The sequence below is a fragment of the Hemicordylus capensis genome, chromosome 2, assembly GCF_027244095.1.
Source record: "Hemicordylus capensis ecotype Gifberg chromosome 2, rHemCap1.1.pri, whole genome shotgun sequence".
In the NCBI taxonomy this organism is placed as follows: domain Eukaryota; kingdom Metazoa; phylum Chordata; class Lepidosauria; order Squamata; family Cordylidae; genus Hemicordylus; species Hemicordylus capensis.
The window spans coordinates 63,589,255-63,614,690 of record NC_069658.1 but is presented as its reverse complement, the minus strand read 5'-3'; the positions used below and the strand labels follow the sequence as shown (position 1 = coordinate 63,614,690).

The 25,436-nt window shown below is 45.3% G+C and overlaps 2 protein-coding genes across 10 annotated transcripts; one reads left to right on the top strand and one right to left on the bottom strand.

Annotated features, from left to right (window-relative positions):
* Positions 1-763: 763 nt before the first annotated feature.
* RFESD (Rieske Fe-S domain containing) lies at positions 764-14,374 on the bottom strand. Of its 9 annotated transcripts, none has more exons than XM_053303858.1 (7): positions 14,218-14,374; positions 7,542-7,710; positions 6,838-6,914; positions 6,337-6,455; positions 4,079-4,259; positions 3,948-3,982; positions 764-1,083 (listed from the first exon to the last, which is right to left on the bottom strand). In XM_053303858.1, exons 5-7 carry the CDS (start codon positions 4,254-4,256, stop codon positions 814-816), a joined length of 483 nt encoding a protein of 160 aa, XP_053159833.1. In that variant the 5' UTR covers positions 4,257-4,259; positions 6,337-6,455; positions 6,838-6,914; positions 7,542-7,710; positions 14,218-14,374; the 3' UTR covers positions 764-813. The 9 variants fall into 9 exon arrangements, with proteins under 9 accessions (XP_053159833.1, XP_053159836.1, XP_053159831.1 ...); XM_053303863.1 differs by lacking the exon at positions 6,838-6,914 and adding an exon at positions 3,478-3,619 and having other exon boundaries at positions 948-1,083; XM_053303865.1 differs by lacking the exon at positions 6,838-6,914 and adding an exon at positions 3,478-3,508 and having other exon boundaries at positions 948-1,083.
* A 6,239-nt stretch (positions 14,375-20,613) lies between these two features.
* On the top strand, positions 20,614-24,865 carry GPR150 (G protein-coupled receptor 150). Its single transcript, XM_053303248.1, has 2 exons — positions 20,614-22,973; positions 24,575-24,865. The coding sequence occupies exon 1, from the start codon at positions 20,716-20,718 to the stop codon at positions 22,096-22,098; it is 1,383 nt and encodes a 460-aa protein (XP_053159223.1). The 5' UTR covers positions 20,614-20,715; the 3' UTR covers positions 22,099-22,973; positions 24,575-24,865.
* Positions 24,866-25,436: the final 571 nt, after the last annotated feature.

The window sequence follows — 25,436 nt, the reverse complement described above, 5'->3', positions numbered from 1 at the left end:
ATTAGCAGCATATAAAAAGAGCTTCTCCAATTACACTGACAATATAATACTTTTAAAGGATCTTATATTCAGGAAGCAAGACAACTGAAGGCTAGAGGTTTTAAGCAAGCTTCAGTTAGTCTACTATAAGTCTCTAACACTTTGAAGCTCTTCTCACGATCCATGAAAAGAGCTTCTGTCAGCTCTGCGGGGAGAGCAGGCTCAGCAGATGATCCTGCCCAGAGCCCTGGGTAGCCAGATCAGCCGCCCACATGGTTGCCGGCTCAGTCATAGAGCCAGCAGGGATGGTGGGGATTGGGGGCTGGCTGACCCCCGGAAGTTCCAGGATGCCCCACGCAAATGTGCGGGGCATCCTGGAGAAGACTCCCGAGGCTGGGAGGCTGCTTGTAGCCGTGCACCACGGTGACACATAAGCAACAAAATGAGGTTAACAGAGTGCTTGCTCCATTAATCTCATTTAAGGGGAGGGTGTTTTAGGTGGGCTAGCCGCCTTCGAGCCCAGTGGTTCCCATGATTAACAGAAAGCGGGCTAAGCTCCCTTAGCTCGCTTTCCATTGATCGTGGGAATAGCTTCTTTGAATATTGGAAAAGAAAAAGATATCATACTATGATGGTATTTTCTTCTCAAAGACAAGAACACGTATCTTCCATTCACTTCTTAGAACAAAGTGTGGAGAGGGGTTTTTTTTAATACTCCAAACATAATAATTTATTTCACAATACCATAACCCAGTTGTGTGCTCTTTAGAAAGCAAGGATACCATTCATGTGTAGTGTTATTTTAATCTCATTAACGGTGAAGTCCAGAAGATATTATTTTTTAATAGGATAATGTACAGTATTTTTGTACTTTTCAGCATAGTAGTCAGAGTCTATATCATCAGCTAAATCTGAGAGTGTCACATAAACATTTCCATTGTCCACAGTAATGCAATGAGTCCTTTGCTTTACTCCTTTTGATTGCCACTTTGGAGTCACTGATGGCTCTCTGGGGTTTACTGCTTGATACAATCCTTCACCTGTAGCCAGAATTATTTTATATTTGTGCCAGGGACAAATAATGCATGGCTGGCCGTTGATGTCCTACAAAGGGGGGGGGGGAAGAAAAGCATTAACTATATGCCTTACATGTAATCCTTGATACTGCTATAGCAAGAGCCCTAAGTTTCAGCTTTTAAGAGAAGAGCTACACAAGTCTTATGGACATCTCAAGTGTACAGAGAACTGGAGAAGCTAGTTTATGGTGTAGAGAGTACAGACAGAGAATAATCTCTCTCTCTCTCTCTCTCTCTCTCTCCAAATATTGCTAGTAGTTTCAGAACAGACAAAACACATTCTTCACATAGCAATAGCACTTACATTTATATACCGCTCTATAGCCGGAGCTCTCTAAGCGGTTTACAATGATGTAGCATATTGCCCCCAACATTTTGGGTACTCATTTTACCAACCTCGGAAGGATGGAAGGCTGAGTCAACCTTGAGCCCCTGGTCAGGATCGAACTTGTAACCTTCTGGTTACAGGGCGGCAGTTTTACCACTGCGCCACCAGGGGCTCTTTGATGATGATTAATGGAATTTGAGTTCACAAGACGCGATGGTGGTGATTAACAGCCTTAGATAGTTTCAAAGTGGGACGACACACATTTAATGGAGAATGGGTCTATCAGTGAATAATAGCCATGATAACTAAATAGAGTCCCCAGAATCAGAAGCAGTAAGCCTCTGAATGCGAATTGCTGGGATGGGGAACAGCAGGTGAAGGCTGTCGCTAGGGATGTGCACGGACTGAGGTTCAGGCTGCTGTTCAAATCTGGACAGGTCCACGGTCTGGCGAACCAGTTTGGTGGTTTGAGGCAGCGAGCGGCTCCTTTAAAAGTAAAGCCACAGGTCCTTACCAGCATAGTGTCACTGACTGCCGCTCCATGCAGCTTCCCTCTGTGGTGGTGCTCCCTTTAGCAGCCCGCACGCACCAGCAGCGCAGCTCTGTCACTCACCTGGCCTCCGTACATGCTTAACTTTTAGAAGTGTAACTTGCTGCCCCCCACCCCGACACCACCTTGAACTGCCAGACCGGTTCACGGTTTGGCCGAACCACAGACCGATCCAAATTCGGACCACGGCCTGAACTGTGGTCCATGCACACCGCTAGCTGTTGCCTTCATGAAGGTTTCCCAGAAGGAACTGGTTGCCCAGTGTTGGAAACCAGATGCTGGATGCAGTCCTCTGGTGTAATCCTACAGATATCTACTTATGGCTCACCGGAATAAGCTTTAGGACTTGTCCTTATCTCTTTCCTCTCTTAAACACCAAGGCAGCCATGGCTTAGGAAAAACCATTTTGCAGTTACACACCAGAGCTAAACAGTTTCAAATAACTTGATTTAATAGAACAGAGGGGAACAGCCTGAGAAGCAGTAACTTTCTAAGGTCACCCAGAAAGATCCTGAATTCTAAAGAATTTTGAGCCCAGATACAATGCTCTTAAACCTTGGACTCACTGGTTAGGTTCAGAGTGCCTGGGCAGGAAACCCAGGCCTAGAAAATTTGAGCTACCAAACTGCTGCAAAGAAGCAGTGGGGCAGGAACTGACACCATTTACAGCCCCAGTGTAGCATTTGTGAAGGGGCTACTTAACCCTTTCTCTATAGCTCTTTTCTCACTACCTCTTTTCCTCCAGCTTAGTTCGAGATACACATTTGCTGCATTAAAGGAAAAATGTTTTAAGGGTTTCTCACAGAGGAATAAACACACCCTCCTGCACATCTTGGACTGTGAAGATTTCATTGTTTGGTTCAAGATGATATTGGATAGAGACAGGATACCTCCAGAACTGCCACCTCCCATATGCACCTGCCCAAGAACATCAATCTATTTGGAGGCCTTCCTTGGGATTCTCCTAAGGCACAGCAGAGGAGCATGAACACAAACAGCTTCTCAGTGGCGGTGCCCAGACTATGTATCATCACCCTTCCCATGGGTACCCTAGTCCTCAACACTGCCTGCCATTCAGCAGGCAATAAAGGTTGTTTTATTCCAGTGTTACTGAGATGTGCCTCTCTACACAGATTGTTTTAAACTTCTTTTTTATGTTTTCATGACTATCCTTATATTTTTAACTTTAATATCTGATGGTCACCTTAAGTGGGACAGTGGGAAATTGCTTGACTAACAAGCAGAAAGTTGCCAGTTTGAATCCCCGCTGGTATGTTTCCCAGACTATGGGAAACACCTATATCAGGCAGCAGTGACATAGGAAGATGCTGAAAGGCATCATTTCATACTGCACAGGAGGAGGCAATGGTACACCCCTCCTGTATTCTACCAAGAGAAAGCCACAGGACTCTGTGGGCGCCAGGAGTCGAAATCGACTTGACAGCACACTTTACCTTTATCTGATATTTCAGCTATATTGCTTTGAATTGTTTGCTTATATTGCTTTGAATTATGTAGAAGTGGATAAACTTTTCTCAGCTCACCTTGGTCTTCCCTTCCACTGTCTTCATCTGCCTTCGGTAAAGAAAGAAACTGGGCTGTACCAAGGAGAAGGCATCTACTCACACGCCCTGGATTCTGCTCCTGCTGCCAGCCATATCTGCCCCGCTCCGTTTCAATTTCCCACTGAGAGAAGGGAGGGACTGAAGCATACCAGAAAGTTCACTCGTTCCCCCTGCATGCCTATGGCCTATTCCCTTTCTTCCAGAGAAAAAGGAGGCTGACAACTGTGAAAAGGTGCATATAGTAGTTCCCCTCAGAGGGCTGGATTGATTCTCGAGTTAGCAACCCCCATCTGTCAACCTAATTAATCTGTCCTATTAATTTACTCATGGAGAGCACTTCCTGTATTATTTGCTCCCTGACTGCATGTCTTATGCAAATAATGCTCTAATTTATCTGAACGTTTGGGCTTTGACACCAGCCACCTCAGCCAAGAGAAGCCATACTATACCTCAATTTCCCCAAGATGCAAAGGACCTCCTGCATCTGTTAAAAGAGCAGAATAGGACATTAGAATAAAGACTCAACTTAAATAAAAGAGTTGCAACACAAACATCACAATATCCTCTGCAAAATTCTTACGGTAACAGCGGCAATCCATAGCATAAAACCTTCCATCATGGTATAAAACAAGAACTTCTCTGCCATGGACAGTGACTGTTGTTCTTTGAAGTCTTTTTATATCTTCTTCTCTACCAACACAGACAGGACTGTTGGCGTCCTCCTTATCGGAAGTTTTTTCTGAGCTTTCTCCATTCATCTTCTGGAAGCAAGAAAAAGATGACCTTCATCAAAACTTGCTGACACCAAAAAGATTTTGGAGAGAAGAAGGTCAAAACTATGCTGCAGTCTCCACTTACAGAAGCCTTCTACGCCTGTGACTACCAAGCCAAGAGTAGCCCATCAGCCATGTAGAGCACTACATAATGGCTAAACACACCTAGGGGGTATTCTCACGATCAGTGGGAAACAGGCTAAGGGAGCTTAGCCCGCTTTCCATGGATCGTGGGAACCACTGGGCTCACAGGCAAGCCCGGTTTCGCCAAAGCGGGTGGCCCGCTTAAATACCCCTCCCCTTAGCCCAGGTTAGTGGAGCGAGCGCTCCGCTAACCTGGGTTTTCCGATCGTGTGCTGCTGCGGCGCGGCTCCGCACCACAGCAACATATGAGGAGATCCCTGGCCAGGAGGCTGCAAGCAGCCTCCCAGGCTCAGGGGTCTCTCCAGGATGCCCCGTGTGGTCATGTGGGGCATCCTGGAACTTCTGGGGGCCACGTGGCCCCTGATCCCCACAACCCCTGCTGGCTCCGTGACGGAGCTGGCAGTCATATGGGTGGCCGATCTGGCCACCCAGAGCTGTAGCCTTGATCGTCTGCGGGGAGAGCGGGCTAAGCCCACTCTCCCTGCAAACCCCCTTACAGCGAGTCTCACTGATCGTGAGACTCCCTCCTTATGTTTTTGCTGTCTGCCTGGGAAGGCAAAAATATGAGGTTGTCAAGTACTTGGCAGACCGGAACACACAGTTGGTGGCACTAATCACTTTAAGGAGCTTAGCTACAAGTATTAACTGCCTGAAATTAGTTTTAACTATGTTTTAGTAAAGTAATTGAAACTGTTTTAACTACCTTGAAGTAGTTTCAACTACTATGTATTAATTATTCCCCCAGTGATTGAAAATTAAAACACTCTTTTGTTGTTGTTAAATAAGGCAATACAGTTTACAGGAGTTTATGAACTTTAGGCATTTACTTGCTTCAACATGTGCAAAGTGTTCTGTAACAAACTGAACTTTAAAGAAATAAGTTTGTGAAGTAAAATCTAAAAAGGTAATTACAGTACTAGTAAGTAATTAGACTAATTAACTACCAAAATATTAACTATGTAGTCTTAACAACTTTTCATAAAGTACTTGTAATTATCATTCAACTATATGAATAGTTTACTACTTGTAGTTTAACTACTGCACATTATTGACTAGTGGGCTGCATTCAGTTTGGTGAATCACAAGTTGTGCAGGCCAGACTAACACAAAAAATGAATATGTCAAAAACCATTATAGAAGGCAAGATAATCATTTTCTCTTAAGGATCACATGCCTCAGTGAAAGTTTTACCTTTATTTTTAATGTACTGGTGAATAAATAGAGGATCTAATATGAGAGTAAGTACTAGAAAGGAGCAAGCACTTGGGGGAGGCAAGTATTTGCACATGGTGCAAAATTTAGGGCTCCTCTCCAGAAATGGTACTGCTGTTGCCCATTACCTGTGGGACCGCTTGTCAGAACTGCTTACTAATCCCAGCTTCTTAGTAGCATTTGGAGTTGTTTGTTATTATTTTAAGCCAACTGGTTGCTTATCCAGAACTATTGCCTTGACATTGCTTTACTGTTTTCAGTAGAGCTGTCTAGCAACTGACAACTGTTCAAGGATTATGGCTAATAAGTGGTGGTGGTGGTGATGGGGAAGACCCTAATCTAGAACTCTGCACGCATTCCGATGCCCTTCATGCATACATTGCTTAGGGTGCCTGCAGCAGTATCCTCACTGAAGAAAATGGGGAAACTTGCAAGAGCATCAGAGCTCCAGAACCCGTAAACACTGTATTTATACATAATTTATTAGTGGATCTGGCTTGCATGCTCCTTGACTCATCTAAAAAATAAAAGCACTGACTGTATGGCTGTCTCCCACACAGATCAATGAGAATAACTAAGGCCGACAGTAACAGAGGAGCCCTGTTGAGAGATCTCACTGACCTCAGAAGCAAGAGACTCACAAATAAAGCATAAGTTGCGAGTAAGCTTAATATTCTTCAAGTCAGGAAAATGCCTTAAGAGTATTTACATATGCCTTGATGTTGTCAAAACTGCCAACAGTCTAGTCCTCCAACATTGTTTTGTAGAAATCCATAGTCAGCCAAACCAAATGTTTGTTCATCTTGCATATTTGTGTTTTGCCACTAGCTAACAATAAAAAGACAAATGAGACAAAATGGTAAAAATGTTGCTTGCAATCCATGAGGCACTGCTGCAAAGCATTCATCTCCATTCATTTCTGCAGGACATTGGTAGAAATCCCTTTCAAGCCCTACTAAAAGGAATTATGTGAAGCTACTATGCTTGGAGAAGTCTGCTCACTGCAAATAAAATATATATAAAATTGAGCACATAGCATTATCAAATTGAAAATATGAAGGGAAATATAAGACAGGAGCAACAGCATCGAGCATTTTAAAAAAAACCTGCTGAAATTCTCTACCATTCAGTCTCACTGAAGCCACAGTCTTTAAAATGTAGGATTATGATCATACAAGAAAATCAAGGCTGCCACTGTATGCACACTAACCTGGGAATAAGCTTCAATGGACACAGTGGGACTTACTTCTGAGGAAACACGCACAGAATTGTAGAATCTGTTAAGAGCTGAAAATGATTTGTGCCTGAGTGAATAAGAACAATCTAAGACAGCAAACTGCATCATTGTCAGATCTACATATTATTGCAGGGTCTATCTTCTTTCTCAGTTCACAGCAATACAACTCTAAATAAATCCCGGTTCAATGAGATTTACTGCCAAGTAAGTGTGCACAGAAAGCAGCCAAACAAAACTTGAAACACTACAAGTACAAGACAAAACAATACATATAATTGCAAGCAATACCATAAGCTTTGGCAATGTAAAACTGAGCCAGTGTGGTGTAGTGGTTTGAGTGCTGGACTAGGATTCAGAAGACCCGAGTTCAAATTCCCGCCAAGCCATAAAACTCACTGAGTGACTTTGGGTCAGTCACTTCTCTCTCAGCCTAACCTACTTCACACAGTTGATGGGAGGACAAACATAGCCATATACACCTCTTTGGCCTCTTCAGAGGAAAAACAGGATATAAATGTGAAAATTTAAAAAGTGTGTACAATAATACACACATTGTTACATACAATACAAGGTATTTTCATTCATCTATGTCATACAGTCAGAAAGACCTTTATACTGTGTAGGAGACAAGGAAGACAATTTCAATAATGGCAACTAAGTGAGAAAGACAGACTCACACTCTCAAGGAATTCAGACTGGTGGCCTTCCAAGGCAGCACAGTAGAACTCTGGATCACCACAGCAGTGCAGAAGGGAGATCACGAGATGGGGAGAAAGCTTCTGAATCCCCAGCTTAAGTTCTTAATCTTCAGATCCACCACACATACTTTTACATATCAGTTCTTTACTGGGGGTGGAAGAAAGAGAACATTTTGTAGACCCTGCTCCCAGTGATGTCAGCTGTGCAATACAAGGCAGGGTTCAATATGGTAGACATGCATGCTGCCAGGGCTGATAAGAGGACATGAGCAAGGCTGAAGCTGTACTGATAACAAAGACGTGCTAGAAACAAAGTGACTGCAGAGCTCCCTAGACCATCTCATTCTAACCTCCAGAAGCTGAACTCTTTGCATCACAATCATATAGGCATTAATTCTGAAATTCGTTCCTGGAGCCCATAATTCTTAACCAAATTTTAAGTATGTCACAGCCATACTGTCATTTTGACTTTTTATGCATGCATGCCTGAATTTATTACATATGAATCAAATAATAGTACCAGTCCTTGGCATAACAAGGTCGAAGTAGACCATGGGACAAGGTGGGCTCCTGGGACCCGCGCGTTCTTCTCTCTCTTTTGTCCCCCACCAACATGGCTTTGCTGAAGGACAACTGTATGGACATGGTGAAAAATCAGCATGTCCCTTCTCTTGCTCCTGTGCAAATAATATCATACACTCTCCACGGATCCAGGAGCTTGCCAGGGAGACAAGATGGGAGAGCAAAGAACAGACTGTTTCCAAGCCAGTGGGCCTCCCAACCCCTACTCCCTGACCATTAAAGTTTCAGGCTGGACAGCTTGGAGAATTTCTGCTCCAGGGGGAGAAGGCCAGATATGTGCACTTGCCAATGATGATAGCAAATCCTATTAACTCTTATTTCCCAGCCTTCATTCTTCCTGTGAGTCACTCTCTCCCTATTGCCAAGCAGCCTTTTGGCTGGGAACAAGCTGAGAAGGTTTGTGATGTGCTAGGAAAGAACTGGCTGAAAGTAAACATACCAGCACTGCATCCAAAGTAGCATTGTGTTCAGAATATATAAACATGAAAGTGGGGTGGGGGTGGTGGCAGTGGTAGTGCTTGGCTCCTGCTTTGCTGGGAATAGTCATCTGTGTCATGCAATAGTTATCCCACACTGTATAGCAAGAAGAACTAGATCTTCCTTACATCAACAGCAGGGCTGTGCAATTTCGGCCCTCCAGCTGTTTTTGGACTACAGCTCCCATCATCCCCAGTCACAATGGCCAATAGTCAGGAATAATGAGTTGTGGTCCTATGAAAGGCAGTTCTAGGACTATTACAGCACCATCTTGTCCAGCACACCCATTCTGTCCTAACATGAAGCTCTCCTGTCATCTCCTCCATTTAGGCCCCCTAGACAGGTATTCCTGGCTTACCTCCTCTTGAACCACCCTCCTCGCCATCCTCCCGTCTTCTTACTCTAAATACTCCCTCTGCCTGCCTACTCTCTGTAACACTCTCCGCTGCATGGAGTTTGCCCTCCCCAGCTTTCATGAGGCAGCAAGGTATGCCTGCCAGGAGTGGATTGGTCTTCGTGTCCATTGGAATAGTCCTGCCTTCCCTTCCGACTCCCTAATTGACACTGCTCTTGTTACCCTCCTGAGTTCTTGCTGGGGCTCCGAGGATCATTGTTTGTGTATATTTTTTAAAATTGCAGGCTTTGGAATGCGCTCTCTAGTGAAATAAGAGCCTCCCCATCTCTGACAGCTTTTTAAAAGTCTTTAAAGACACATCTGTTCACCCAGGCTTTTAATTAATATTGTTTTCATGTTGTTTTAAAATGTTGGTTCAATTTGGTTCAAACTGAGTTTTAAAATTTTTAAATTGTTGTGTTTTAAATTTCTTGTTTTTGTTTTTAACTAATGTTTTATTTTCTGTTTTTATTTTGTTGTAAACCGCCCAGAGACACAAGTTTGGGGCGGTATAAAATATGTTAAATAAATAAATAAAATTCTCCAATGCCTAATATTGAGCTTCAGCTTAAAATAAAACAATGCTGGATCTTTTTTAAATTTTCCAAAAACAAAAGCCAAAAACTAGACTGCAACTATGGTTCACTGCAAAATTATTAAAATTGTACACAACACCCCCTCCCCGCTTTTATGAGATCACCCTGCATTCTGTGCGTGTGTCCGTCTGTGTGTGTGCCCCCCACTCAACTTCGCAATGCCTGGACCAATATGAACCAAATCGGGTACAGATGTAGGGACACATAGGGCCACATCAATGGTGTAGTTTGTGATGATGTCATCCACACCAATCCAAGATGGTGGATGTGTAAACATTTGAGGCACAAGTGGGCTAACTTGTGAACCACCTAACCAATTTGAACCAAATTTGTTACAGCTGTAGGGACACTCAGGGATGCCCTAATAGCGTGCTGCATGATGATGTCATCCACTCCAATTAAAGATGGCAGTTGCATGAACATCTGAGGCACAAGCGGGCTAATTTGTGGACTGTCTAACTAATTTGAACCAAAATTGGTACAGTTGCAGTGAATGACACACAGGCGCACGTCAGTGGCATAGCCTGTAATGATGTCATCTACCCTGATTCAAGATGGAGGATGTGTAAACTCTGGAGGCACAAGTGGGCTAACTTATGAACTGCTTAACCAATTTGAACCAAATTTACTACAAATTTACTATATGGTATTTGAAGGTATTAATGTTTAATGTATTTTATGTATTTTATTGTCGTCGTTTCTTTTTCTTGTATTTATGCTGGCCTTGGGCCGAAATAAACAAATACATACAAATTGCAGTGAGTGACACACAGAGACACCTCAATGGGATAGTTTGTGATGATGTCATCCACCCTAATTCAAGATGGCGGACATGTAAACTTCTCAGGCACAAATGGGCTAACTTATGAACTGCTTAACTAATATGAACCAAATTTACTACAGTTGTAGGGGCACATGGGGAAACCTCAATGCCATAGTTTGTGATAATGTCAACCACCCTGATCTAAGATGGTGGACGTGTAAATTTTTGAGGAGCAAATGCACTAACTTGAGGACTGTCTAACCGATTTGGACCAAATTTGGTACCGTTGTAGTGAGTGACACAAAGGGACACCTCAATGGTGTAGTTTGTAATGATGTCATCCACCCCGATCCAAGATGGTGGATGCATGAACATTTGAGGTGCAAGAGATCTAGCTTGCGGACCTCAATTTGAACCAAATTTAGTCCAGTTGTAGAGACAGAGAAAGGAAAGTAGGTTGTTAGTTCTTACTAGAACTTGTTTTTAAATGAAAAGCTTGCAAAAATCCTCCTGCTGATCCTACTGTTCTTCCTCAGACCAATATTTGGCTTTCCTCCATGTAAATAAACTTCTGATCAGTAATAGAGATTAAAGTAAAGCTTAAACAATCAGGGGAGGCTCCTCTATTATGTACTAAGAAGTTGTGCCAACTCTGGCAGCAAAGAAAAGACTCAGTTAAAAAGTATTGTGTCAGTTACTGCAATAATTAGTCATTTTGTTTCCCACATCACTGTCCCACTCTCAGAAGCAAGCAAGAAGGGGTGGTGATAGGGGTAGTTTCCCGAGGGTAAACTGTGACAAAACCTCTGTTCTCCTCCAGGCAGCCTTCTAAGATCAGTTCTTCTGATCTCTCAGTAGCACAAAAGGTCTTTGATCCTCACAGTTAGTCCTGTCTCTCCACATCGCTGCCTTCAGTGGGCTGAGGGGAAGCAGTGGATTTTTCTCTCCCCCACCCCGCTTATTCTGGACCTTCCTGTGCTAGAGGGAGAATGCATGTGTTAGTACTGGTGCTCAAGCCTGCCTGCCCGGAATTGAGTACTCACTATTAAACTATAATTGCATGGAAATGTTTGAGTTGTAACGTGGAACTGGAGAGTAGAAGAGGTTATTGAGATCCGAGTGCACTGTATTTTTTGTATTGCCTCACTTTCTGTATTTTTTGACTGCCAAGAAGACAAAACAAACTTCTCTCTACAGCATGCAGGCCATCCCTCCTGGCTTCTAGGAAGGTTAATATATAATAATTTGAAATGGGTGAAAGGGATTGGGAAGAGGGAAGGAGGTAACAGTTGGACTAGAACAACAGAAGAGGAAAGAAAATAACCACTTGGTTATTAGCCTGCTATAGCCGGGTAGTAGTTAATCATTTAAGCTTCATGTCTGTCATAATTTCACTGAAAGCTCCAAGGAGAGTAAATCAAATGTGTTTGTTTTTAATTTCCAGTATTCCTCACCCTGCAGAACATTTGATCACTGCAAGATCTAGCATATTCTCATGCCATTCATCCAGTGCAGATGAAGTTGTGGCCTTTTAGACATGCAACATAAGCCTCTTGTTTTCAGGAGCAACCCATGAAGCTACTATCTGTTAGTCTATTACTGACAGCTAGAAGAGTGTGTGGATAGGCACAGAGCCTCCACAAGCCCTCCTTAAGTGTGGGGAGTGTTTGGGGATGTTGGGAAGGGACCACAAGGAATGTTTGATGGAGGGAGTGCAAACCTTCCCTGAGAATCAAAAACTACCCCCAAGGAAGTAGAGAGCACATACAACTGAATAGGGATGTGCACGAATCGTGGTTCGAGCACAGTTCGGAAGTGGGGACCAGGAGCAGAACAGGATCTGCCGCCTCATGCCACTCGTCCCTGCACATCCCTACAACAGAATGCTTAAACAAAAGTTCCAAAATGAGGGTCTCCTCCTCCTGTCAATCAGAGGTTCCAAAAGAAGTTCTTCTCCTCTAGTCAATCAATAGGGCATAGCCAATAAGACTGGAAGTTTGGTGAAGGAGGATGAGAGAAGGAATTGGGATAAGGGAGTGAGGAAGCAAAGAAAGCCACTGGCAGTGGGTGGCAGTTATATAAAGAAAAAAGGGGGAGAAAATGCCAAACACAAAAAAGAAGATATTATAAAAACAAAAAGAAACAAACTTATACAAAAAGAAAAGAATGACCATTGTGAAAAACAACAAAATATACTATAACAATAAAACAAAGAAAACCATTCTGACAAGACCCTTCCAACCTTCTTGTTGCCCAGCAATGCCAATATATCACATATTTCAGATCTGATGTGACATTTTTGTCATGAGTTCCACTTATTTGAATTTGTAAAAGGCCCATACACAGCGGTGGAGCCACCATTGTGCAAACAGGTTCAAAGAACCAGGACTGCTGCCCTTCAGGGGCCACGCCTCACGTCCCAACCATGCCCCACGCATGTGACACCAGACACGTGGGCCATGGTTTAGCTCGCAAATGGGAATGTGTGGCCGCATTTGCGAGCAAAACCAGCCAGCGCTGCATTCGCAGCACGGCTGGAGTGGCTGTCTCTGCTTTTTATCCAGGCAGGGGGAAATCTACAAAAAAAAGTAGATATTTTTAACCCCAGATATAAATCAGGCTACACTCTAACACACAATGAAAAATCTGAATAGTGTGTGAAGTGCTCCCTGATAGCTTGCAGCAAATGTGTGAATGCACACCCTCCATTCTGGAGAAGATGCAAACTAAAAGCCAGGTGTGAAAAAGCTCCATCTTATACAAACTCACATAGCCAAGCCTCAGGCTTGCAAGATTTATCAGTGTAAAAGCAGATCAGCAAGGAAGGGGGGGGGAAGAGAAAAAGAGGGGGACTTAATTGCAGTCCCACCAACTCCAAAATTTATGAATGCCATAGTAAGCAACATAAACCATATAACTGTAATAAAAGAATGCAACTTAGCATTTCTATAAAGCATTTGAGTGTTCAAAGGGTTTCACATCGATTATCTTACAACAAACCTACAGGGAAATATTATTATCTCTATATTCCAGTTGGGGAGCTGACGCTATGAGGAAAACAAGGTTCCCTAAAAGCCTTGTCTAAGGACACTTTGTGAGGTTAGAGGCAACAGGAAGTCCCTATGTGTCCCAGGGAAGTCCTGATTTGTAGTTCAGTTGCTTGGCCACTATGCTGCACAAGTTCACAACTCTGATTTATACGCATTAAAGAAGGCACATATTTCGAATATAGGTACAGACATTCGAGAGACCCTGTCAGTTTAGATCATCACCATTAACCCTAAAACGTCAATCTAAAACTTCACCTATACTATGCAATAAGAAAACTAGTGTACAACATGTTCATGCATCGTATTTTAATCGACATTTAACAGGGACTTTCCAAGAAATACCATGCCTTTAAGATATAATGGTTTGTGATCCAACTGCAAATAAGGGAGGAGCTTTCTTTGAATTTGCAACTGACTGCTTTCGCGCTTGCTCTTTTTTCCAGCTGAAGGGCCAGGCATTCTTTTCGCCTTGGGGGCACTTTTTAGGACCAAAAGGAGGCATAGAAATTCCCCATTAGGCTGTGAAAATCAGAAGTATGACTGAGATGGCCAAGTAAAGAATATCCTGAGAGGCAGCATGCGGCACATACGCGACGCCCTCTAGCGAGCGACATCGCTTACAGAGTAATCAACACGAACGTGCGTGAACATAATACGCTCAGCGACCATGACTCCCAGCAGCCATTGCGCGCACGTAGTCTGCAACTCCCTGGAGGCCATGTGTCTAGTGACTCTCGCTTCTCTGCTCTCCCGTGTGCATGGTGGGAAGAGTACTTCCGTCATGAATACAAACCTCTTCTATGCCGCGTATCCTTCGGTTGCAACTCTGAGACGATACTATATAGTTGAAGCACCTCCGCGACTCGATGAGAACTGCATTTTCGCGACTTCTGTCTCATCGGAGCGTCGCGCGCTTAGAACACAAACCTACAATACTATTGGAGGTCGAAGTATCACGTGGTAAATCGGCCTCCTCATAGATTTAGAAAAAGTCTAGACTCTCAAAATGTCTGGATGTTCAACAATTTGAAGACTATGTGGTGTCCTGCACCTATTGACTGTGGTAACCTTTAAAACATGCTTCGTGGCTTTTATTTTATTTTACTATATTTGTTATCAGATAGACAGGAGGATGGTTTCTCGCGATCACCAGTAAGTAGGTAGAAAGCCAGTAGGAGGGAACCCCAAGTTGGGCGGAGATTTTTGGTAGAATCTCGGAAGGCAATCCGCAACCGAGCGCACCACCAGTGGGTTCCGATAACACGGCTGCCAGGAGCGCACACTGCAAGAATCTCTGCTTTCGTCCCTGCTTGCTTTGTGCCTGCTTACGGGCAATCAGTTGTGAGAAGCCACCCACATTGTGTTTATGTAAGGCGGGCTCACACATAATGGCGGCAAGTGTCATGGGAACTTAGAAAACAGCATCCATTAGGGTACCATTTCCATTTTCTGTTAAAGAAATAAGCAGAATGAACAACGGGAACTCTCTCTAGTTCGTCTTAATCCCTACCAAGTGCTGGTGCCACCAGTTGGCTGGGACGTAGAACAACATTTCCACACAGCAAGTAAGTGTGGAAGAACTGTTGGTCATCACCAGCAGGCAAGTGCTCCCGCTGCTGTATTGTGTGAACCTGGAAATATTGGGTGAAGAAGGTTGGGTATCCACCTCTGCCCAACCAGCGTTTCCTCTAAAGTGAGGGCATGTGCGATCGCACACAAGTTTTTTTGATGTCCACTCAGTTGATTTTAGATTCCGCTCAGGCTGAATCAGGAAGGCCCCATTCTGAATGTATGCGTGCACACACTGCCTTGATACTGTCACCCAGAACAAAGCTCATTATGCGCACAGATGGGGGGGGGGAATTAGAGGGAAACTGTGGCTAACATTCTCCACTCAGCTTTGAATGTTGGTTATGGATGTCAGGCAAATGTCAGGCTGAGGTACCTGACATTCTCCACCCAATGTTTCCGAGTTTGCATAACACAGAAACAGCAAGAGTGTGTGCCCCATCAGGAACTGGTGGCTCTTCCATGCTCACTTGTTGCTGTTATGTGTGAACCCAACAACAGAATGCATGAGGCAATGCTTCTTTGGGTCATTCCTGCAAAGGATTGTTATGTAAGCATAGCAAACTGCTGCTATACCACAAACTGCACCAACTTCTTTATAAAATCTCTTCATAGATATGCTTCTCTCAGTTAGTAAGATTCCTTTTGTTAAAAAGTCTCATTGTGAGCCAACAGAGCTAATTGCATGCAACAGGTTGAAAACTTATTTCCCAGACTGAAATTTAGAAAAGTGTTGAGTCATAAATATATTTTATAGAAAGTAATAGGAGCCCTGTACCAAGCGGAGCTTTGCATTTCCAATCCAGTTATTTTCTTGAAGATGCAAGGAAGCACCCCCGTCAGGACATCCTCATACACATCACAAATATAAGGATGCACAGAGATGCCTCTTCCTCCTCTGAAATGATTGAGTAAGACTGCACATGTCGGACTCTGATTTGAGGTGAATATGTTTAGGACCCAGGAGTAAGATTAAGATGCCAATGCTATAGTAATTCTGCCAGTCAATGCAATTTACATTAAACCTCAGCAAACAGCAGGCAAGTGCTCCCACTCTTGTATTGTGTGAACCTGGAAATGTTGGGTGAAGAATGTTGGGTATCCACCTCTGCCCAACCAGCGTTCCCTCTAAATTGTGGGCATGTGCGAGCACACACAAGTTGGTGTTTTTTTTTAATGTCCACAAGGTTGACATCAAACCTCAGTTTGCATTAAACCTCAGCAAACATATAACCTCAGCAAATAGCATACACTGTGCTGGGGACAGACTACTGGGAAGCAGGGGTGTAGCTAGGGGAGTGGGGGCCCGTGTTCACCCTTCTCCCTGGTGGCCCCTTGGAGTGAGGGAGATAATGAAGAAAATGGAGGGGTGGAGCTGGGGGGCCCTCAGGAGCTGGGGCCCCCGGGTTCTTTGAACCCATCCACTCAATTATAGCTACCACTGTGTGGGCAGAGGTGCTCAGATTTTTATTTCCTTGCAGGATAATAGCACTAGCAATAGCAATAGCACTTACATTTATATACCGCTCTATAGCTGGAAGCTCTCTAAGCGGTTTACAATGATTTTAGCATATTGCCCCCAACATTCTGGGTACTCATTTTACCGACCTCGGAAGGATGGAAGGCTGAGTCAACCTTGAGCCCCTGGTCAGGATCGAACTTGTAACCTTCTGATTACAGGGCGGCAGTTTTACCACTGCACCACCAGGGGCTCCTTAACAATAACAATTAAAGACATTCTCATCAGGACTACTACAGAATATTATTCCATAAAGACTTCAGCCTTACAGCCCATAATTGTTTGCAAGTATGTTTCATTGAGTTTGCTTTGTTACTTTGAGGGGGAAAGAAACTGCAATTAATAACAAAAGAAATCACAAAATAATTTTAAATTATTTAAATTAAGAACAAAAACAAATAGCAAAAACACCAGCTGCATTTTAAAAACTTAAACCACAAGATTCTGCATGCTTCTAAATGCATATTTTCATTATTGGGTTTTTTCCTTTGTATTTGATAATGCTTTTTACCATTTCTGACTCATTTTGCCTTCCATTCAGTGGGGGTGTAGTTAAAGAAGTGCCATCTGGTGGAAAACATAATAGAAGTGATTGGTGTAGGAGAAAGATCTATCCTTTTGGATGGAAAATACAAGTGAGCTGATGATGCAGTACTAGTCTGTGGCTGACCTTTCTTCTTTCTGTAGCAATTATTTGAAATGATTAAATGAAATGAAAGTACAGAGAAAAGTATTATTGTAAATCCTACCACTATGACACACATGTCTCTCAGTAACACAACTTCTGTTATAGGCTACAGAGCCAACAGGTCACTTTCAACTGAACAGGACCTGTAAGCAGTATTAGCATAAATTATGTATTTGTGGAGGATTCTTTCTCTAAGTAAAATCTTTTTAGTCCACATTAGAAATATCTTCCAAACAACTTAGCTGAACTGCCTTATCAAGCTGTGCTTTCTGATCCCATAAGGGGCCCAAAGAATAGTATGATGAAGTTCAGATTGGGCCACACGCCAGAAACCAATTACCTCTTTTAAAACAAACAAACTCTCTTTAAACTTTTCTGTGTATATATAAGTTTAAAGAGAGTTTGTTTGTTTTAAAAGAGGTAATTGGTTTCTGGCGTGTGGCCCAATCTGTGGTACTTTATGGACCAACAGATTTATTGCAGCATTTAGCTTGCATTGACTAGAGCCCACTTCTTCATATGTATGATTCTAATTTATCTAATTGAGAAAGCCAAAGAATACCAGAAAAAAATCAATATGTGCTTTATTGGCTACAGAAAAGCCTTCGATTGCATTGACTATGTCAAGTTGTGGAATATCCTTAGGAAAATGGGCGTCCCAGAACATCTCATTGTTCTCATGAGAAACCTGGACACTGGACAGGAAGCCCCAGTCCAGACAGAACATGGTGAAACAGACTGGTTCTAGATCGGCAAAGGAGTAAGACAAGGCTGTATACTTTCTCCTGCTTTATTCAATTTATATGCTGAACATACACTGAGAGAAGCTGTATTGGAAGAAGATGAGCGTGGTTTTAAAGTTGGAGGAAGAAACATCAATAACCTGCGCTATGCTGATGACACCACTCTGATAGCTGAGAATGAAGATGATCTGTGAGCTCTAGTAATGATAGTCAAGGAAATGAAACTTATGACTAAATGTCAAGAAGACTAAACTAATGACAACTGGTACAGCAACCGGCGTCAGAACTGATAATGAAGACATTGAAGTGGTGGATAGCTTCTGCCTTTTAGGATCAACTGTTAACAGTAAAGGATCCAGCAGTCAAGAAATACTCCACAGACTAGCACTTGGTAGGGTTGCAATGAAGGCCTTAGAAAGGATATTGAGATGCCGTGACGTATCTATACCTACAAAGATTAGAATCGTTCAGACAATGTTTTCCCCCATGACATTCTATGGATGCAAAAGCTGGACTTTGAAGAAACAAGATAGAAAAAGCATTGACGCTTTTGAACTTTGGTGCTGGAGAAGACTTTTGAGAATACCATGGACAGCCAGGAAAACAAACAAATGGATCATAGAACAAATCAATCCACAATTTTAACTTGAGGCACAAATGACCAGGCTCAAACTATCATACTTGGGACACATTATTCGAAGACCCAGATCCCTTGAGAAGTCTGTAATGCTGGGAAAAGTTGAAGGAAAGGAAAAAAGAGGATGACCAGCAGCAAGGTGGATGGATTTGATTACGACAACAATGAATGCTCCATTGAGACACTTTAAAGTCAAGTTGAAGACAGATCATCCTGGAGAGAATCTATCTATGTGGTTGCTAGGAGTCAACACCAACTTTATGACAGTTAATCAATCAATCAATTTATCTGATGAAATGGGCTTTTGTCTACAAAGACTTATGCCACAATAAATGCTTTGAGGTGCCACAATATTACTTTTTGTTATTTAAAAAGTACCTGCATACTAGAATTATTCGCCCACCACACTGAGACTGAAACTATAAAGTTACCACTGTGGAATATGCAGAAGGAAGCTAGGAGCAAAGGATTCTGGGAAGTTAGTCAAATTTTGGGGCTACATCCTGGCATTTTCATCTATTCAAGTTGTGAAAGATGAAACGTTGCATGCCAGAATTAAGGGAGATTTGGATCTCAAGTTGCCAATTTTGAAACTGTCCTCTATAGTTCTGTCTTTATCCCCCAGCTTGATGTGCAAATATCGATGAGTAGTAGTGATGGGAGATAAGTTTAGGAACATAGGAAACTGCCATATACTGAGTCAGACCAGTGGTCTATCTAGCTCAGTATTGCCTTCACAGACTGGCAGCGGCTTTTCCAAGGTTGCAGGCAGGAATCCCTCTCAGCTCTATCTTGGAGAAGCCAGGGAGGGAACTTGAAACCTTCTGCTCTTCCCAGAGCGGCTTCATCCCCTGAGGGGAATATCTTGCAGTGCTCACACATCAAGTCTCCCATTCATATGCAACCAGGGTAGACCCTGCTTAGCTATGGGGACTGTTGGTGTGCACGGAACCATGGAGGCGCGGTCCGGCACTGAGGGGGGTCGAACTTTAAGGGCAGGGGGTAGTACTTACCCCTCCCGCCGCTCTTCCCCCTCCGGCGCTGTATTTAGAAGTGAAGTTTTGGGAGCGGCAGCGTTCCTCCCTGCCGCCCCTGCCCCCGTCGTTGCCAGGAAGTAGTGTAAATAGCAGCATGCATGCGCCCGCCGTGGTGTGTGCGCCTGTCACTGCCATGCGTGTGCATGCCGCATACATCACACGCACGCGTTTGATGTATGCGGCGCGTGTGCGCACAGCAGCAGCACGCGCACCGCGACGGACGCATGCGTGCTGCTATTTACACTACTTCCTGGCAACGACGGGGGCAGGGGCGGCAGGGAGGAACGCTGCCGCCCCCAAAACTTCACTTCTAAATACAGCGCCGGAGGGGGAAGAGCGGCGGGAGGGGTAAGTACTACCCCCCACCCTTAAAGTTTGACCCCCCCTCAGTGCCAGACTGGCCCGGTTCCGAACCGGTTCGGAGGCCTCCAACATGGCCTCCAGACCAGTTCGTGCACATCCCTAATGGGGACAAGTCATGCTTGCTACCACAAGACCAGCTCTCCTCCTTAGTTTCATCTGCTTATTAGTGTACATCAAGCTGCTAAAGGTACAGAGTTGCTCAGGCCAGGTGTTTTGATCAGTTGGCACCTTCATCCTAGGGGTTATGAAGAATACCATCCTAATGCAGTTAGAAGGCTCCCATTGACATTAATGAATCAGGATTGCAGCTATTGAGTTTGCTTTCCTTGCAACATGCTTCTCACAGGTACTTATTCACACCAATTTTATGATTTGATTTGGGCAAGCAATACATAAATCCGGTTAGAGCTGGTTCCTTTTAAAGGTTGACCTGTATGGTGCTTGTGTGTGAGACACTTCTTCAGGCGATGGAATGTGTGGAGGCTCAAATGGATGTGAAAGACTACGGCTGAATTGGAGGGGAGGGGGAGATGACATGACAGAGAGGGGTGGGCAAAGCACAGCCACGACGGCTGCAGCGTAGTGTGTGCCCCACCCACGATAATTGCCAGGTGACAAGCAGAGCCCTATATATGCTGCCGAGAGGCGAGTCCATACACAAGCCTCGCTGTTTCTTTCCAAGAACAAAAGTTTGTCCCCAGCTTGGTGGATCGCCTCTTTGAGCGAGAAGGAACCATGGAGGATGCGTTCCATCCAGACAGCCTGGTCATTGCGCTCAACCAGTCTAGCGCCGCGCATCCCGGATGGAACCTGAGCCTCTCCTTCCCATCCCGCTGGGCTGCCCCCGGGCAGCCTGAGCGGATCATTTCCGCCACCGCGATCGCGCTACTGGCGCTGGTGGGCAACTGCCTCCTGTTGCACCGGCTCCGCTGCGGCGGCTGCTGCTGCTGCTACTGCGGGGGCCGATTTGGACGGCGGAGGAAGATGGATTTCCTCCTGACTCATTTGGCCCTCGCCGATCTCTACGGATGCGGGCTGGCGCTGCTCTCCCAGCTTCCTCCAGCCGCCGACGACTCCGAGATAGAGCCGGGGGAAGCGCAACAGTGGCCGGCTGAGGATGCCACCTGTCGCCTGCTCCGGTTCCTGGAAGGCTCCGGGGTGCTGGCGCCGTCGCACATGCTGGTGCTTATCGCGCTGGAGCGGCACCACGTGGTGAGAGGCCCGCAGTACCCACAGACACAGCAGGTTCTTTCTTGGATGCCCGCCCGGGGCTCCCTGGCCGCTCTGGGCTGGCTGTTGGCGATGCTGCTCGCCCTGCCCCAGGCTTTCGTGTACAAGCTGGCCGGGACGCCGCAGCACGGAGGCCGCTGCCTTAGCATCTTCGCGCAGCTACCCCGCTGGCACAGCCAAGTCTACGCCGTGTACGGGGCAATCACGGGCTTCGTGGCGCCCGCCTGCCTCCTGGGCGGGACCTGCGGCCGCATCCTCAGCGCACTCAGTGCCTCCCCTGCCAAGGAGGAGGAGCCGGCGCCGCGTGGGGCAGCAGGAGACAGCGCCCGCCACTACCGCGTGGAGCTGCCTGGCGTCCCGGCTCCGGCCCCGCCGCCGCTACTGCTGCGCCTTTTGCCGGTGGCCAAGTGTGCTTTGCCCTCGCCGCCTGCGCCCCGGAGTCTGCCCCGCGCGCGAGCCCGGGCGCTGCAGATGACTTTGGCGCTGGCCGCGCTCTTTGCGCTCTGCGGCTTCCCGCGCTGCGTTCTGGAGCTCGGCTTGGCCTTCGCCTCGTCCTCCGAGAGTAGCACCGAGGAAGCTCGGAGGACACTGGGCAGCATCATGGCGGCCACCAACAGCGCCCTCAACCCCTACGTTTGCCTCCTGTTCCACAGCCACCGGCCGTGGGCGCGGCGCCTCCAGCGCAGCCTCTGCCGCTGTCCGGACTGGCAGCCCCGCCGACGGGCTCCCCACCGTCACCGCACACCTCCGCCACAAGCGGCCGCCGAGCACTCTGGACTCTGGTTCTGCCCCTGTCAAATTAAGCCGCCCCCCACCGCCTCCCTCCAGCAAGAAGAACTTGAGAGCCGGGCTCCTGCAGCTGCTGCCGCCTGCGAGAGCGGACTGTAGCAGGCGCGTGCTCTGCTGGAAGCAAGAAGGGCGGGAAGAGGTTTTGGAACAGAGGAGGACGCTCGTTGCCTCCTGTTGAGTCAGACCCCTGGTGGTCCGCGTCCGTCTTGCTCAGTGAGTATTGTCAGGAATCGAACCTGGAGCTTCTGCAGGCAACGGCTGCCGACAAAAGACCATCCGAACACCCTACAGGCAGACGAAAGCTTATTCGAGCTGAGCTCCGCTCCCACAACCCACGGCCTTACCCTAAGCAAGTACTGCTCGCCTTCGAAAGCAAGAGGTGCTGGGGCTCAAGCTTGCCTAAGATCGCGCTTTCTGATCTGGAAGACCTTTTAATCCTCGAGGCCTGACCGGAGGTGGAGGCTACTTATTGAGGGGAAAGCACTCTGTCCATGCTCAAAGCCATTACTACACCCCAGTGCTGAACCCAAACACTGGAAATAGGTGGCGAAGCTGAGCTGTGCCTCAACTGAAGGCAGGTATACAGTCCCACACTCTCTTCCAAATCGAGGAAGGCTGATTGGATTAGTGGATGGATTCCTCTTGACCACTGGAGGTCTAGCTGCTATTTTAAGCCTTTGCTTGGAACAGGACCGGTTGCCAAGTAAATGGGTTTAGAGCTGGGAATGATAGTGGTGATTTTGTTCATTTTATTATGGTACCTGGTTCAAAGCAGATGAAGACCTTCATGTTTTCCCTACAGGAGGATTGGTTCTAAGCAGGCTTAGCAGATTGAGAAGAATATCTCTTATTAAGAGCATCCTGTAGTTTATGCCAGGATTTGTACATAGGCTTTTGTAATGTACAAACAGAATACCTGTATGTTAGCCAAGAAGGAGTTCTGTATAATTTGCCAGCATCACTATCATTTTCAGGTATTTTCAAGTTCAATTTCACAATTCCCACCCCACCCCCCCACTCCGTTGTTGGGTTTTTTTAAAAAGAAAAAAGCAAAATTAGCAGGACTGCTCAGTCTGGTCATGCTATGCAAACAGACTGATTTTTGGAATGTTTTGTTGTGTTCCACAGAATCACTGCAAATAGCTTTGTGAATAATAAAAACATATATAAATGAGACTTTGAATGTGGAGCATATGATCACAATTGTCTTGTGTTGTTCACTGTAGTTGGCCTGCTCACTGCAGTCGCTCGGTAATGGTGACTGAGTCAGTGGCCTGTGGGGGCGGATGGTGTCGAAAATCAGCAGGTACAAAATAGATCTTGCAAGACAGAAAAGCCTTTTTATAAAGCATTTTAAAAGTTGTAGCACTCTGGTAGCTGGACACTGATGACTGATATACTCAAAAATGTGCCTCTGTCACAGAGGTATAAAGAAATGTCTTGTTATGTAATTATGTATAATTACAGTGGTTTCTAGAGAATAACTGCTTTCATCTCTGAAAGTTATTACATATTCTTCCTTTTTGATATGACAGTAAAAGTGTACCCAGACCAGCAGTTTAAAAAATAAAATAAAAAACCTTTCCTCCAGAAATCTGCAAGGAGATGGCTCTGTTGATACCAACATCCATCTCCACTCTCCCACCCCCCCCTCAGTCTTGTACTTCATTAAAAAGCTACAAGCTCATGTGCATTTGGTCTCTTCAGAAGTCATATGCCCTGCCCCTTTCCCACAGCCATTGTCTAGCTGTTCCTTCTTCATTATGCTAATGCTTTAAAAGGGGGTGGGGAGAAACCAAGTACGTTTGCATATTGCACTTTATTAATTTTGTTTGCTACTTTGTTTTTGGAGAAAACACACTTTCACCAAGCTCTGCAGGCTCTGCTTATTCAAAAGTAAGCCCCACTTGGGGCTCTTGCCCTGCCCCATGTTTTCACTAAGCTCTACGGCTGTAAACCTCAGTCACTAGCAACAAGTGACCCTTTCTCTCCTTCTCAGCCCCCCCTTTCTTTCTCAGCATCTGGGGCTTGAGGGCACAGGCAGCTGGGATGGATGCATGCATTGAGCAGAAGGGGATGGAGGAGCTGGCTGTGGACCTTGGAGAAGAGGGAGGGCTTGGCTGGGAAAGCTACAATTTATTGTAGCTGGGGATGATGGGAGTTGTAGTTCATCAACATCTGGAGCCCCCCCCCCCCCGGGAACCATTGGTCTAGACTAGAGGCAAGAAAACAGGCTTGGAGATGCTGTGGGAGGGGTGGGGTCAATCTGAATTCACACCAGGGGTCAGTGTGTATGTGCATAAAACAGTGGTGGTATGAGGCACATCCACACTCTTCAATCTGCCCTTGGGGGGACTTCAACACGAGGGCAGCCCTTGTGCTTCTCAAGCATTACCAGGGAATCTGGGGGTGGAATTCAAAGTAGGGTACCCTTTATCCACAGCAGACACTCTTATACAGACAAGGAGGAAGGTGGACCTTTTCCGAGTACGATGACTTCATTTTATTTTGTCCAGAGAAGGACAATTGGATTTTATCTCTTCTCTTTTCTCTCTTTGTTCTCTTTTCTCTGCAGAATTCCCTGCCCTGTCCCCTAACACCAGGAGGATACATGCTGAAGGCTTTTAGCATGCCTCTCAAAAGTGGTTTAGCCACTACATCTGTAGTAGGAGAAAGGCATTTGTGAACATACACTCTTAGTTCACACAGGAAAACCATGAGATGCAGAATGAGAAATGCTGGTACTTCTGAAAGCATTGGCGACCATGGGAGGGGAAGGCATTTCTTTATGTAATGTGCAGACATATCTTTATTGTATATTGATTACAGTTACTATATGTAATAAAACTTCGTGTGTCCAGTATAAGATTTTCTGTCATGGGTGTTGTTTTTGGGTGGGGGTGAGGGTTGCCTTAAGTTTAGGGTCCATTTTTTAGGACAGTTGTCTTTGTCATTCAGAGTCATCTTTTAGTTTAGATTCAGGTAAATGTGGTATCCCAACTTCAAGATTTCACCTTCCCTCCTATTATATTCTACCAAGTAAACCACATGATTATGTGGTCACCAGGAGTCGACATGCACTCCACAACACGATCGTTCCTTCCTTTCCTTTCCTGTTGTTCAATGCACTATTAACATTAAAGTGTGCATATGAACATGTAAGCTCTTTTATAATGAGTCAGACTATTGGTCCATTTTGTTAAATATTGTCTATACTCAGCAGCAGCAGCAGCAGCAGCTCACCAGGGTTTCAGACAGGTCTTTACCAGCCCTACCCTGAGATGTCAGGGATCGGACCTGGAGAGTACATGCCTTATCACTGAGCTGCAGCCCAGTGTTCCCTCTAACAGGGGTTCACAGATGTTGTTGACTACAACTCCCCAAATTCCCAGCCTAAGGCCACTGCAGCTGGGGATGCTGGGAGTTGTAGTGAACAA